General features: G+C 39.2%; 1 protein-coding gene across 2 annotated transcripts in view; it reads left to right on the top strand.

The window, feature by feature from the left end:
• The first annotated feature begins 3,821 nt into the window (after positions 1-3,821).
• The window catches only part of IMMP2L (inner mitochondrial membrane peptidase subunit 2), a 470,689-nt gene continuing 459,379 nt past the window's right edge, over positions 3,822-15,131 (top strand). The window contains exon 1 of one of the 2 annotated variants that reach the window (XM_054186971.1): positions 3,822-3,867. Coding sequence is in view for 1 of the 2 variants with exons in the window: in XM_054186960.1 (XP_054042935.1) it covers positions 12,866-13,003 (138 nt within the window). In the remaining variant the exon portion in view is untranslated. Of the gene's footprint in view, positions 3,868-12,529; positions 13,004-15,131 lie in introns of those variants that run through there. The other variant, XM_054186960.1, reaches the window with a different exon arrangement.

The following is a 15,131-nucleotide window of genomic DNA, read 5'->3' as shown; positions in this document are numbered from 1 at the left end:
ATCTGGCACAGGTGGGGTGGGATGCTTCTCCTCCCACAGCAAGTGTGGATTGAGAGCAGCCCTGAGGACTTGGGGGTGCTGGTTGATGAGAATTTCAACATGACCCAGCTACGTGGACTTGCAGCTCAGAAAGCCAACCGCATCCTGGGCTGCAACAAAAGAAATGTGGCCAGCAGATCGAGGGAGGTGATTCTGCCTCTCTACTCAGCTCTAGTGAGACCCCACCTGGAGTACTGCATCCAGGTCTGGACCCCTCAACATAAGAAGGGCATGGACCTGTTGGAGCAAGTCCAGAGGCGGGCCACGAAGATGATCAGAGGGCTGGAGCACCTCTCGTATGAACATAGGCTGAGAGAGTTGGGGTTGTTCAGCCTGGAGAAGAGAAGGCTCCGGGGAAACCTAATAGTGGCCTTCCAGTACCTAAAGGGGGCCTACAGGAGAGATGGGGAGGGACCCTTTATCAGGGAGTGTAGCCATAGGATGAGGAATAATGGTTTTAACCTGAAAATTGGTCAATTTATATTAGATATTAGGAAGAAATTCTTTACTGTGAGGGTGGTGAGACACTGGAACAGGGTGCCCAGGGAAGCTGTGGATGCCCCATCCCTGGAAGTGTTCCAGGCCAGGCTGGATGGGGCTTTGAGCAACCTGGTCTAGTGGGAGGTGTCCCTGCCCATGGCACGGGGTTGGAACTAGATGATCTTTAAGGTCCCTTCCAACCCGAACCATTCTATGATTCTATGGTTCCTTTGCAACATCCAGATTATGCAATTAACCCTGTCCTAGAAGGGCCCTATGTCACCTCCTTGACATACAGGAAATGTAGACAAATAGTTCATATGTAGCTATCAACATTATAATATGTGGGTAGGTAACTCGCATTGAATATAAACTTCTATTTGAAAAAAAAAAAAATCCACAAAAATGAGTGTGTAATCCTTTATCACAAGCCACTATCAGAGCCCAGAATCTAGCAGGGGTTAGGTGCCTAGTCGTGTAAAAAAATGGAGATGTGTAACAGTATAATAACACTGAAGATGCCATAATCACTTTTTTCCAGTACAATATCAGGTTTAAGATTTTATTGCCCTCTTTTGTGCCACACCATTCATTGCTGCCCTTGGGCATGATACAAAGCGTTCATCTGCAATATCCATTTAAGCCATCAGGCTTCTGGATCTTGTGCCTCCCGTGCCCGTGCCCTTTTTTCACAGCACCTTCTCTGCACTCTTGGGCTGTCGGAGCCAGCACAATATCCTCCTCCAACACACACCTCCTCAGAACAGCACGCTCAACACCACTCAAACATTCATTCCTTTACTATATGGAGAAAGATAAACAGGCCTTAATTACCCTACAGGTAGTCATATTTGCAAATGTATGGTACTTGATTTTAACTCAAAAGCAGGTCTTCAGTATCTTCCTATAGGTTTTCCATGCTCATAAAATGCAAAACAAAATCAAGCTAGGGGAAACTGAATTAAGTGGGTTTTTAGTATAAAGCTTGCCACTGTCTGCTGAGAGTCTGTGGTACAGAAGTTTTATGGATTGCCAAGAACGCTTTAATGGCACTCCCAGCTGAAAAGCAATTGACGCAGCGGGTGAAAAGGGCATGCTTGCTTTATTTCAGCCACTGATGCATCAAAGCATGGAAGCAGCAAAACATTTTCAGTAGCTATTTGTTAGAGTTGAAAGCAAAATAAACTATCCTCTGCTTCTAGGTAGCAATGCAGCTGCAGCAGGAATACTTATAAAAAAAAAAGAAGAAAAATAACAGTGTAAACATTGGTAATGCATCATTTGCAGCTGGCAACTTTAGTATCGGCTTTGATACATATAATTTTATTTACAAATAAAAGAAGAATAAGTATGGGTACTTCCTGCTAGTTGTTTAGCACACACGTAATTTCAAAATGAAGAAAGCTGCTGATAAACTGTCATTTGATCTTGAGAGGTTTACAGCAAAAGTCTTTAATCACAGAAGAGTTTTGGCTCAAGAGTTTCAGTGGGAAATATTTCATACTGTCAGTTTCGAACGCACGGAAACTTTGAGGCACATTCCCATGATGCTTCTCTAAAGTTACAATTGAAAGTATAATACCGTGTTTTGCACCAATACTTATGAATATTTCATGAAGATTTCCCAGTTAAAATTTTTACATTATGGGTGATGAACATGAAGATGGTGGATACCACTTGCCGAATACATTTATTCCTCTGCAATGCAGTGAAAAGATTATTGTAGAATCTTGCAGTGAGCACACAACTCAAATGTGTTGAAGAAATAATGCATTAAATAAAGGGTAATTGACAACAAAGTTAGTAAGAATTATTTTATTGCAAAGGTAATGCTTATGTAAAAACATGTCAAGAGAAAACAAAAAATGAAATAGGGTAACAATCACTGGTTTACACTAGGTAACAAATACATTGGCATCACATTGTTATTTCAGCAAACAAAATCACACTGAAACTAATTCTGGGTTCTTTTTTGTGAAAATGTTATTTTGCGTAATAAAATCTGTAAGCATTGCTGAAAGGTTCAGACTTGACAAGAGGCTGGGCGTGTTGTGTTTGGAATAGCGGTAACAAGAAATTTTATAATTATGTATACATAATTCAAGAACCTTGTAGTAAAAAACAGTCTTAGAGTGTGTCTTCCAATTCAGTTCATTAATAAATACTGTACGGTATTGTCTTCTTAGATACTTGACTCCTGTCTCAAAAACTGTGCGAAGAGTATTTTATGTCTGTAAAAAGACGTGGTGAGACTACAACTATGCATTCACACTTACACAGCTGAGCTTCAAAGTCAAGATCATTTCAATTATAAACAGTTTTATATTTGAACTTAAAAATAACAATAATAAATTACAAGTAACTGACTGCAGAGAGTCGGGCAGAGGCATCATCTCACATTGTTTCTCCCAGCATCTAGCTAGGGACTCCCTGAGGCAGAGGTAGTTTCTGTGTGCGTAACTTTTAATTAGTTTCTCTGACATCAGCTTGCGCATTGACTCTGGAAGGTACATGAACTATCTGGAGAAACCTCCCACTTTGGACTGGTGCCTGCACTTGTTATGGCACCTGATAAAAACAAACAATATGTGAAATCACAAACCCTAGTGCATCCATTTGCAGTAGACAGGAAAAATCAATCTCCATCCACGGCCGCAGGACTGGAGGCGCAACGCAGACAGGTCTGAGGTGCAGCAAACGTGGTTGCTGCCAGAAACCTGGTGTGTAGAGGGAAACCCACCAGCTGAACAAAAATCCTGCCTTTTCCTGTGTGGATTACAATATATGCAATTTACAGAACTGGTTTATGCTGCAATATTATGCAAAACCCCCCAATATTGCCCATTAATATTCACACCAGTTTATTTTTATCCCACTGTCGAAAAATGGCCACAACAGTGGAGTCCTTGAGTGCTTGGACCCCCATCATCACTGAAGGGAATCACGGAACCGTCTCAAGTTTTCGGAGACTCTCACACCTACTGTAACGCAGGCGGTTAAAAAAAGATCAGGCCATTAAAGAAAGATCAGGCCAAGTGCATTATTCTTTTTGTGAGGGGCCTCGTCGGACACCAGGTAAACGAGCCAGGCCTCGGCGCCTCCACAGCGCCGCGCCGAGCAGGCCGCAGCCAAGCCCTCGGTGCCAGCCCCGCTCCCCGCAGCCCATCACCCCGCAAACTCCCCCGCAGGCTCACAGCCCGGCCGCCACCGCCGCCCCGGGGCCGCCGTTCCGAGAGGCGCCCGGCGGCCGCCTCACGCCGCGCCCAGCGCCGCCGCGGCCGTTAGCTCACGTGACGGCGGGCGGAAGCGCCGCCGGTCCGCCCCCCTCCCCGCGGAAGGGAGGAAGAGGTAAGCGGGGAAAGGCGGCGGGAGGCGGGTGGAGCGACGGAAGCCGGGCGGGCTCAGAGCGCGGAGAGCCGGGGCGGGGAGTGCGCAGCGGGGCGAGGAAGCGGCGGGAGAAGCGCGGGGAGGGGGAAAGGCCTTGTGCTGGAGGAGGGAGCGGGGACGGGCCTGAGGAGAGGAGGCGGGAGGGACGGCACGGACACACGCCAGGCGGTCGGTGCCGCCCCTCGGCGCCGCGGGGGCGCGGCGGGGCGGAAAGCCGCCTCCTCCGGGCGGGGAGGAAGCGGGCTGTCGGCAGCCAAGGGGACCCCGCCTCCCCGGCCGTCGCAGGGCCCCTCCCCCCAGGGGGCGAGGCGGACGGGGCGGGCCTGAGAGGCTGTGCGGGGGGTGCGGGAGCGGGCGGGGGCGTGGTGGAATGAGAGGGCCGCGTGTCCCTCAGCCGCGTGTCCCTCAGCCGCCCACAAGGCCCTGCCGTGCCCCAAGGCTCGCTGCCTGTTCTTTGGCGTGGGATTCCCCCCTAGCCCTCTCTTCCTTTAAATTGCCCATCTACTCCTGCCCACTGGGAAGGAGTTGGATTAAAATGAAGTGGGAAAGCGAGTGGAGTGAAGTACTGTTGTTGGCTGAGAGAGTTGGGGTTGTTCAGCCTGGAGAAGAGAAGGCTCCAGGGAAACCTCATAGCAGCCTTATTTAGGCCTTAAAGGGGGGGCTACAAGAAAGGACTGCCTTTACGTGGCCTTTACAAGGGCATGTAGTAATAGGACGAGGGGTAACAGCTTCAAACTGGAGGAGGGTGGATTTAGATTGGATATCAGGAAGAAATGTTTCAGTCTGAGGGTGGTGAGGCCCTGGAACAGGTTGCCCGGAGAAGCTGTGGATGCCCCATCCCTGGAAGTGTTCAAGGCCAGGCTGGATGGGGCTTTGAGCAGCCCGGTCGAGTGGGAGGTGTCCCTGCGCGTGGCAGTGGGTTGGAACTAGATGATCTTTAAGGTCCTTTCTAACCTGAACCACTCTATGGTTCTATAATTCAGGGGAGGAAGTAGTGGCGACGCTGCAAGGTAGAAGTGAAGTGGTATGAGAAGCATTTGCTTGTGTAGGAGGGAACAGAGGCTTGAAAATGCCTTAGTGGTTGAGCTCCCTGGTTCGCTTGCATTTTGCCTGCAACTGGGACTTCTGCTATCATCTGTTCTTGGTCCTGGACTGTATGCAATTCTTATTTAACATATTTTCCTGCCACATTAAATTTCTAGCAGATCTTGTATTTGTCCTATAAGGACTACAGTTAATGGCAGTTCTCTAGGATCCTGATGCAGTGGCTTTCCTGTTACCCGGACGTTTGAGAGAGAAATTATAATTTCGGTTTATAATGATATAACTTATCTTAAAGAGGCCGCTTTTCCATGTCTGGTACTTGTCCTTCAGTCTGTTCTTAGTTTCATGCTTCTCTGCATAAAGGCCACAATGCTTGTAGGTGAAGAGATTCAGCCAGTTCCTAGATGTGTCTCTGTGGTGTTCTTACCATTTTTAAGGAAAATTAAGTTTTTTGGAAGTCAGTGAAAAGCTTAGATAGAAAAACTGCAGCTGAACACCAAGTAGACTCTAACCTTATAATATCTTTTAATTAGCCAGTATTCCATTGTGATTTTTTTTTTGGTATCATATCATTGCTGTTCCATTGAATTGGAATTAATTGAGTTCATTGAGAGAGAAGGAGATAGGTGAACTAGGAAAGCTGCTTCACATCTCTCTAGGTAACTTTATTGTACCAGGACATTTTTATTCCCAAAAAGCGTACGTGCAGACATACTTTTTCATTTTTCAGTTAGGAAGAAAACAGCAGTTAATTGTCAACAGAATATGCTTGGAAGACAAGACCTTTTGGGGATTATCAGGTTAAATGAAATAATTTCTTTAGACAACTTTAGAATGAGACTTGTTTATTCCTAAATGTAGCTTTGTAACTGAATCCACGTGCATTTTGTAAAAAACGTAACATTTTTAACAACTGTGATGGGGAAATTTCTGGGGATCTATAATCTCTTTTACTTTTAAAATTACAGATTCTTCTGTGTAATTTTTATTTGGTTACCAAAAGAATTTTGCTCTTGGAATTGATGGGAAATAACTGTACATATTGTATAATAGTGGGTGGTATCCAGATCCTTGAGAATAGTATTTGAATTGTGATGAAAAATAATTTTGAGATTCAAATAGGTTTCACAGTCACAGTTGGAATTTTGCATTGAGATCTCTAAAGTTGACCAGTGTGCCGCAGATCCCAACTATTTCTGGAATACCTGGATCCTTATGCTTTGCTTTTAGCTCAATAGTGCATTATCATTTTAAAACAAAGACTCTATGTTCCACACAATCTGCTCTCCATGATTTTAAGGTGCTTCTGGACCAATTAAATTTAGTTGCAGTTCTAAATAGTGGCCAAAATATACATTTTTCTATGAATGGATAAAAAATATTTGGAGGTTTCACATCCTCCTGGAAATCTTGGCAAGAATAAATAAATCTAGTTCCTATGCATTAGAATTTCTGTTGAAAATAAATTTATTTTCACACTTGAAAATGAGTCACTGAAATCTAGAACCAAGTTCAGTTGAAAAATGTGTCTTTTAATGTTCGTATTGTATTAAGTTATAAAGATTGGACAAGTTGAAACCTGAAAGTTCTAGTTACAAATCTAGAACTAGTAGCAGTGAGTACAGAATTAACATTTGTAGTTTTACGGATGTCTGGTGATCTTTTGCTTGTTTTTCAACTGAAATGATTTAGTCTTTAAAAATGAGAAATATGATTCTGTTTCAAGGGACAAATATCAATTGTAATTGCCTGGAATGTACACTGGAAGTCCCGAACTGCTGGAGAAACTAGGTCCTGAGTTATATAAATAATGTGCTGCTCTCTCTACCAAAGGGATTTTGTACTTTTAACTGGTGTCTTTCTAAACTATTGTCAAAGAGTCTTGGGTACAACGGGGAATGGCCCCTTGGATAATGTCTCTTGCTTTGTGAAAAAGTTACCAGTTTATGCCAGAAATTAATAAATCTACAACTACTAAAATAACTTTTTGCGTTTATAATGTAGCTTTTGCTGTTAATTTTTCAATAAAATTATTAATTATGCATTCCTCAAAGTATTTGAGTTTAATTGTTTTGTTTATGCCTTAGACCTGAGAAGTTTATATGGCAGTTGAAGTTGTCACAAATCCCAGACTCAAAATCAATATGGTGGTGAACGGTTATTACAGAGTACACTAGGTACGCTCATAGGAAGTCCCACAGTGACCTCTAATGTTCAAGGATAAAACCCGAGTTGTTAAAATGAAGGAAGTTATTTTTCAAACGCACACAATTTTGCATATTAGTTTGTATGTTTAGTTTATTAATATGCCACAGACTATAAGTAGTAAGTAGCTGGTCATCAGCTCTTACTGCTAGTTTTCACGGAGATGTTATGTTGGGGAATAAGTTCTAATTTCCCCCTGTTTTGAGCAAGTATGCACAAAGCTTTCTCTACAGTAGTTGTGGAAGAACTAGTAATTTTTGTAAAGTACACTGAAAGTGGAAAATACCTTTAAAGTACTAAATACATTCTCTCAGTTCTTTCTTTCGGATCTATTCATAGCATAATAAATATTATTGTCACTTATTATTCTGTCCTTATATACTCAGTGCATACTTGCATACCTGACAGACTCGTAGCTGAGAAGCGTGTTTCTTCTATTTACTCATTTGATTTTTCATTAGTCTAGAAGAAACTTCCCTGTTCTCTACTAAACTTACTTGTTCTTAATCTATGAATTTTTCGCATTTAGTTTTTTTCTGACAATGTTCATGTTTTAAGTTGAATGCTATTATTCTTAGGTCGCTTATTCAATGTTATATGAATACTTAACACTGTATATTTTGTTTAAAACTGAATATTTTATTTTTTTTCTTTTTTTGCCGAAGTTTGATTCTGGATAACAACTAACACGACAGTTTCATAGTACTTGAAAGAATCCAGAGAGCTGAATAGGGAAATGTGCAAATGAATTAAAGGTTATGCTATTGTTTACTCTAAATATAATTTACAAATTATATTGAGTGAGTTTGTAAGCAACACCTCATTTATACAGTCTACTTGAGACCAAAACATAACAGCAGCTGGTAGTTGTTTGTAAAGGGCACTTCAAATCAATTTATAAAATTAACTTATTTTGCATGCATTGAATCTTTAAGCTGAAAGGCAACACAGAACTTTCAGTTGCAAGAGGCAGTTATGTTGTTCACTTAAGTGTGTTCCAAAATTGATGTAATTTAGTACTTTCCTTTATGTACAATATATATGAATGATTAATACTTTCTTTGAATATATAGAAACATGAGTAAAAGCAGTTATTGTGTCTTTTATGTTAGAACAAATGGTACTCTGCCAGTTACCTGTGGGATAGTACTTGAAGACTGTGCAGTACATCTTAAGTTTAAATGCCCTGGAAAGATCCAATTTATAACAATTACTGATCTTTTTTTGGTATTGCAATACATGTAGAAAAGTGATTGTATTTCTGTTCCTTTTCTTGATTGCTTACCTGTGTAAAATGGAATCCTAAGTTGTCAGAACTGAGGGGTGGCTGATTACTGTCCATTTTGAACTACTTGTTACTTTAATTGCTGAGAGTAACTTTCATATACAGTTGAATTTTCTTCTGCTTTTGCTTTGTATTTGAAGAGTGAAGTGTTTTGTTTGGAAATACAAGATTGTCCATAAGGGTAAAATTCACATCCTTGAGAAACAAAATGAATTGGTAAGAATAAGCACTATGAATTTCTTTCCAGTTACAACCAATGTGTGGACTGAGCCTGTGTACATGGGATAGATCCTAGTGGTGGGATGTAGTAATACTAGCTTAAAAGAAGAAAAAGTTCCACGTTAAACTATTTTGGTTTTTTTTTCCCCAATACTAATTCTGTGACAGATCAGGTTGCTGATTGTTGTGGTTTAAGCTTTTTTGCATTGATGTGGTTTCTAAGCTGAAAGTTTGTTGTGTTGATTTATTTTTGTCTGCTTCTGGGGACTTCTATTTATGTTATAGCTCTGAGAAGATTACAAAACTGGATTTTTATTGTTGCTTTTCTGTATTGTGGTATACTGGAAAGAATTCTGCATATTTCATAGTGATGGGAGCTATTACATGGACATTGTAATTGCTTTAATTCAAGGTAGGGCATACAAAAATGGTATATAATGGAGTTGAGGCCAGCAAAATCTGCTGCTTTGTATTTGGAACAAGCAAAACATCTAGATATCAGGACAAAATGACTAACCTAGGAGAAGGAGAAGAGCAGTGCGTTACAGAGCATAGTGACACATAGTCACTGAAAACGCTGCTTAGGTTAGGATTTGCTGCTTCAGCAATGCAACAGTCATTTCCGTGATTTGTGGTATTTCCAAACTCGCAGTAGAGTGGTGTTCTTTAATGACCGTATGCTGAGGAATACAGGGAGATTAATATGATGGAGGAATATTGTGTGGAAAACAAGTGCGTACAGTATAAATACATCAATGGAATAGAAATTTCAGCACTGTGGTGGAATACCAGGATGGAGTTCTCTTTGTTGAAAGATAAATGAGAGCTCCTTCTGGAACTAGACAATATTTTTAAATGAAAACTTACATAGACTGACCTATTTTAATTATTTTTAACTGAAAACTTACACGGACTAATTATTAAATGGCAGTGTTATCGTTTGAAGAACTCACAACAATTTATTGTCATTTAGACAATTATTGGCTCACCTGGTGACCCCTCCCCACCCAGGAAAGGGAATCAGGAAAAAACAAGGAAACACGAGGATTGAAATATGAACAAATTTAATAGAATAAGACAAAATAATTAACATTAAAATACTAAAGAACCAATATTGATCCCGATACCAATATAAAATATACAAGGATTATACTCAGCCCATTCTATCAGCAGGAAGCTGTGCACTCCCAGCAGGGACCAGCAAATGTCGGACACTGCGAGAGCTGTGGCTTCAAAAGGAAGGGAAGGGCTCAGGGGTCTGTCACTGGGGCAAGAAGTTCTCAGGATCGCAGCCATCATAGAAGAGGAGAAACTCCTCAGCAAACTTTCTAATTTATATTGAGTGTGATGTTCATGGTATGAAACCATCCTGCTGGTTAGCTTGAGTCAAGTGCCTGGGTCTCACCCCTCTCCATCCCTGCACCTGGCAAGGCTTGAAAACACTGAGACCTTGAAACCCACATACCACAGCTGGCTATACAGTAAATATTTTCACAAATTCAGACACTACAGTCTTCTAGAAATGTAGTTTTCCCAAGGATTAGAAGAGACCTTACTGAAAAGTAAAATTACTGAAAGAGAAATTAATCCTGTGTTGCTCAAACCAGAACAGGCAGTCATCACCATCATTGTGTACATCAGCCTGTACTTTGTTAAATTAATATGAATTAAATTAGCCTACTAAAAAGTCTGCATACATGTACCCTTACAAAAATCACTGTAATGTAAAAGTTATTGAAATGTACAACTAAAGTGGGAAATGAGGGTCAGGCTGTATGGCAGTAGTTCACTCTGGCCTTGTATCATGAAAGATTGTAGAAGAGGCACACGTTAAAAAGATTACACAAATTCTGACACTGAGCAGCATCCCATTCATCACAACTGTTAGACCAGGTATAACCTTTTCTTCAAGTTGTACCAGTCTTACTTAAAACAAAAGCTTTTGTGCTCAATTTTGTATTTCATAGGGTGCAATGGAATTGGGCTTATTCATGCATTTTGGTATTTTCTGTTATGAAAGTCTTCCTTGTTTTCAAACTATATGTGCCTGAGTTCTAGTGTGATGCCATTGATTTATAGAAAAATGCATATTGAGATTGACAGATATAATCCATGGATTATGGAACTCTACATAGTATAGTTACTAATTTCTCAACTAGATCAAATAGGTCATTTCAAACTAATGTAGGAGTCTTGGCTGGGTAGTTGTTTTGCGTATATGTTGTAATTCTCTCCTTCCTGTTCCTTCACATGCCTTCTTGTAGAAGCACATCAGGGGCCATTTTATTTCCTTTGTGGATGACTGCTAATGCCTTGTTTTTACAGCTATTTTTCCTATCATACTTCTGTGGGTAATTTTTAAGTACCTAGATTTGCAAATATATTTTAACCTGGGGCTTTCTGAACGTTACTTGATGAGTTTCTGCAGGCTGTTTGATAAACAGTGTCTTCTAATGTGCAGGCAAGTGTAAGAAAAAATAAACATTTTATATGTAAAGAGCTATCTAAATAGCATCTCTGCTCCATATGTTGTAGTACCCACGAGAGGCTCATTATAATCCCTGGACCTTTTGTGCACCAGATACTTCAGTCCAGATAATGCTGTGCTCCATCTGCCTTAATCTCTGAGCTGCACAATGTGAAATTCTTAATGCTTTGACCTGCTATATGCTAGCATTTTTGATCTTGGATTTTTCTTGTTCATGTTGCCATTTCAAACAAGTTTTCAAGGTTGTTGCTTTGAAGTTTGTCAGTTCTACTGAATTATTTTGTGTTTTTTTTTTTCCTAAACCAAGAACAGTTTATAAATGCTGATAAGTGTATGCATCTCTAAATTATTTTTACTTTGTTTTATGTGTTTGATTTTGTTGCACCATCTTTTAAGTATTGTGATTTGTTGATTTTATTCAAGGTCTCACTGACTGGGCAGAGATCCAGGAATATGTGGTGGTAAAATTATTTTTTTCAGCAAAGATCCTTTGCTTGCTCCACTGACATACGTTTAAACCTGCTGTATATTTAACTGTCAGCATAAAACAGGCATAGTACTGGATTGTAGAATTTTACTCTGGAAATGTGATGCTCTTAAAATCTACAGGTGCTTTATACCAGAGAGTTCCACTCAGTATCATTAAACTTTGATACTTCACAGAGCTCTTATTTTTAGGAAGCACTTGAACCAACTGTTACTTACTGATTTATTACTTGGATGAATTTACAATTTTTAAGTAGTATATATGATTATCATCTTTTATTGTTTATATATTAGGAAATCATGCTGTGTCCTTCAAACTTGTTAGCATATTTTTATATACCTGTGAAATAATCAGCTTCTTGTCCTTAACAATTTTGTTGGCTGTTACTGTCCAACCCTTTTTCAAATTCTATATAATTAGATTTAAAGCTGTTAACAAGTTGGCTATCCATTCTGGAGGGCACTTTTCAAAAAAATAAGTAAACTGTCATTTAAAGGAGCATTAGAAGTAACTTTGTAACCGCAGATTGTAAAAATAAAGTAGAGTAGAGACTTGGAAATACTTAATTTCAACCTTGCTAAAATTTGTAATTTACTTTGAAAGTTGGACATCAAAGTTTTTATATATAAATGACAGTCACATGTGAGATGTATGCATTTTTTAATGAACCCATTAATTAATTTGATATAGAAAAATGTAAATATAAAATAATAGATATATCTGTATAATATGAGTATAAAATAAATGTAGACTAGAAAGAGTCTGTATTATAAATATAATTTTTCTCTATAATATAGAGAAAAATGTATCAAATTGAAATATTAGAAAGTTATGGCAATATTTCCTTCAGTAGTTTTCACAAATTTTCTCGAATATGTTTTCTAAAAAAATAGTTAATTAGAGCGCTTGAGGTATAAAATATAATGTCTGTGAGCAGAATATTATCTCCAGGAGTGATAGCTATCTAATGTTTTCTGTATTTGTAAGCAAATACTCCAACTGGAAAATTAGTTGTTTTTTTAAAAAAAAAATTGTAAGAATCTGTGTTGTCTACCCTTTGCTACCCTAAATTCTTTCTTGCGACCGCAGTAAATACTTATCATTACTTTTTTCCCTTCTTTTCTCCTAAGACCACCTAAGTATGAGAAAAGAAAACACTGCACATTTTAATCGAACAGTATTTATCAGTTGAGGATTATGCATTCATGTGTGCAGTTACTGGTAGAAGGTAATGCTTCAAACCATCTTTCTGCTGCCTACATTCAGGGTCTTCCCCCGTGGCAATGCAAGACAACTTGAAGTCCCTCTTACTGAAAGAGTGATGGGTAACCTTCCAGTTACTGGCAGTGGGATTGTGTCAACTCTGCATGTGCATATACTTACCCCGTGGTAAATGCTTGTCTGTGTTTTTTTGGAGGGGAAAGCTCATGAAATAAAGCTGGCAAAAAAGTGCACACTTTCCAGTGAGATACTGACATGTAGTAACATCTTACTCTTGTGTTAAAAATGTTTTGTTACATCGAAGGACTTAAGGTTAAAGATGAATTTGTTTTTAAGTAATTTTTCTCAAACTGTTTAAAATGGGTGTGCATATGTTTACTATCTTTTGGGAAGGGCTTCCCCAGGCCTGCTCAGTTTGTGTCCTGGGGAAAAGCTGTCCCTTACTGTGGGAGGCGGGGAACCAGGAAACTTTTCAGAATGTAGAGCATGATTGGAAGTGAAGGATTCATCTTGGTGTGGATAGAAGATAAAACCAGTGGTTTGATCAGTTGCCTGGTAGAGGAAGGAAGGGAAATTCAGTACAAGTAGAGAAGTCCTTCAGCACAACAGCTGTTGTTGGCTTTGGTGGCTTTGTAAATTGGTTGCTTGTAGGGGTGCTGTTGGTGTTTTTCTCCTCACCTTTATTCATGCTGTGCAATGTAATACTGCATGTGTCCAAAACCACAAAAGTAGGACCTGAACTCTTATTTTTGTCCACAGCTGCTTAATGTTCCTGGTGTTGCCTTGGCCAAATGATATACTGAGAATGTAGCATTTTATCTTAGCTCTTTTAACCTGGCTGCTAGTTTCTGTGTCACTATTAATTGCAGTTCCAAGAGCATATCGTGGGACTCCAGTGGATTGTCTGACCAATTACTTTTCTGCAGATACTAGATTTTTCTGTAGATACCTGCATGGGTCTTTTGCAAGAAGTTAACAACAAAGCTTATGAGTGATTATAGTAGAAGGAATGGGGGTCAACATTCATGCTTCATTATTAATGAAAAATAAGTTTGCTATGAGGAATTTGAAAAGTAAGTAAATCTGTCTAATTTCTTAAAGTTTAAAAAAAAAATACTCCTAAATCCATCATATTGTGATGCATCTGTCAGACAATGTCTTTCAGCTCAAAGAGTGACTGTACATAGAATACGGTGGATACGTTTGTGGGCAACATCTTGAAATTGTGTTTTGAGGCTGACATTGCTGTTAGACTGGAGGAGGTCTGAGATATGCTAGAGCTCATAGCAGAGTAGTAGAATTCTAGCCAGAAAACTCGACAGGCAAAGGTCAGAATCAGTGGGTTGATAGAAGGGTGTTAAGGTGTATAAAATCGTACCGTTAGTTAAACAGTAGACAAATACCTGATTTTTAGAGATTCTATTTGTATGTGGAATAAAAGTTAAATCTGTGCGGATTGAGGCAACAGTGTCTTCTGGTTGATTGATTCCAATAAGGAGTTCTTAAACGATAAGCTGAAAGTGTTTTAACATTTATCTTGAATTTATGAGGTTTTTGTTCTGTTTCACAACCTATTTCAGATTCTTTGTGAAAGCTGTTAATGAAAATTGAAAATGTTTTCACTGAAAGAAAACATAATCAAATTACAAGCATTAAGTACATTCAGACATTTTACTAGTTAAACTTGTGTTATGAGCAGGAGTTATAGATGATAGTGAAGTATTTCCACTTTAAAAAAAAAAGATGAAAGAGATTTAAAACCTTGTGAAGGTGAATGTCAGAAGTAATAGTAAAGATGTTCCTGTCTTTTAGAAGACAGATCTTGTCATTGCAAAGTTATTAATATCTGTAAATAATTTTAGTGAAGAATATGCTGATGGCTTCCTGTGTAGAACTGGGTTTCCTCTCTTAAGTGTAAGGAGCTTTATGGAATTGAGTAGCCATATCCGGGACAGCAATACTGCTTTCAGTACTATTTAATCAGAGTGATTTGAATTTGTAATTTGCATACACATAGTTCATCACTTCCATATTTCTGAAAATGCAACAAAGAAAACATGATTATATTCTGAAATTCTAAATATTCTGTTTGTAAGAGGATTGAACCAAACTGCATGTACTTATCTTTTCTATTATTTTGGTTGAAAAATAATTCCATGTTCTTGAATATAATCACACTGAAGGTCTCAAAAGTTGAGGGTGCAGTCTGTTTTGTCCTTCTCTTGCTGTCTGTTTGAGTTAGGATGTAAAAGAGGGAGCACAGACTCCACAAACTG

The sequence above is a fragment of the Rissa tridactyla genome, chromosome 1 (assembly GCF_028500815.1).
Source record: "Rissa tridactyla isolate bRisTri1 chromosome 1, bRisTri1.patW.cur.20221130, whole genome shotgun sequence".
Taxonomy (NCBI): domain Eukaryota; kingdom Metazoa; phylum Chordata; class Aves; order Charadriiformes; family Laridae; genus Rissa; species Rissa tridactyla.
Note: the sequence above shows the minus strand (reverse complement) of the source record. Positions and strands in the feature narration are given on the sequence as shown.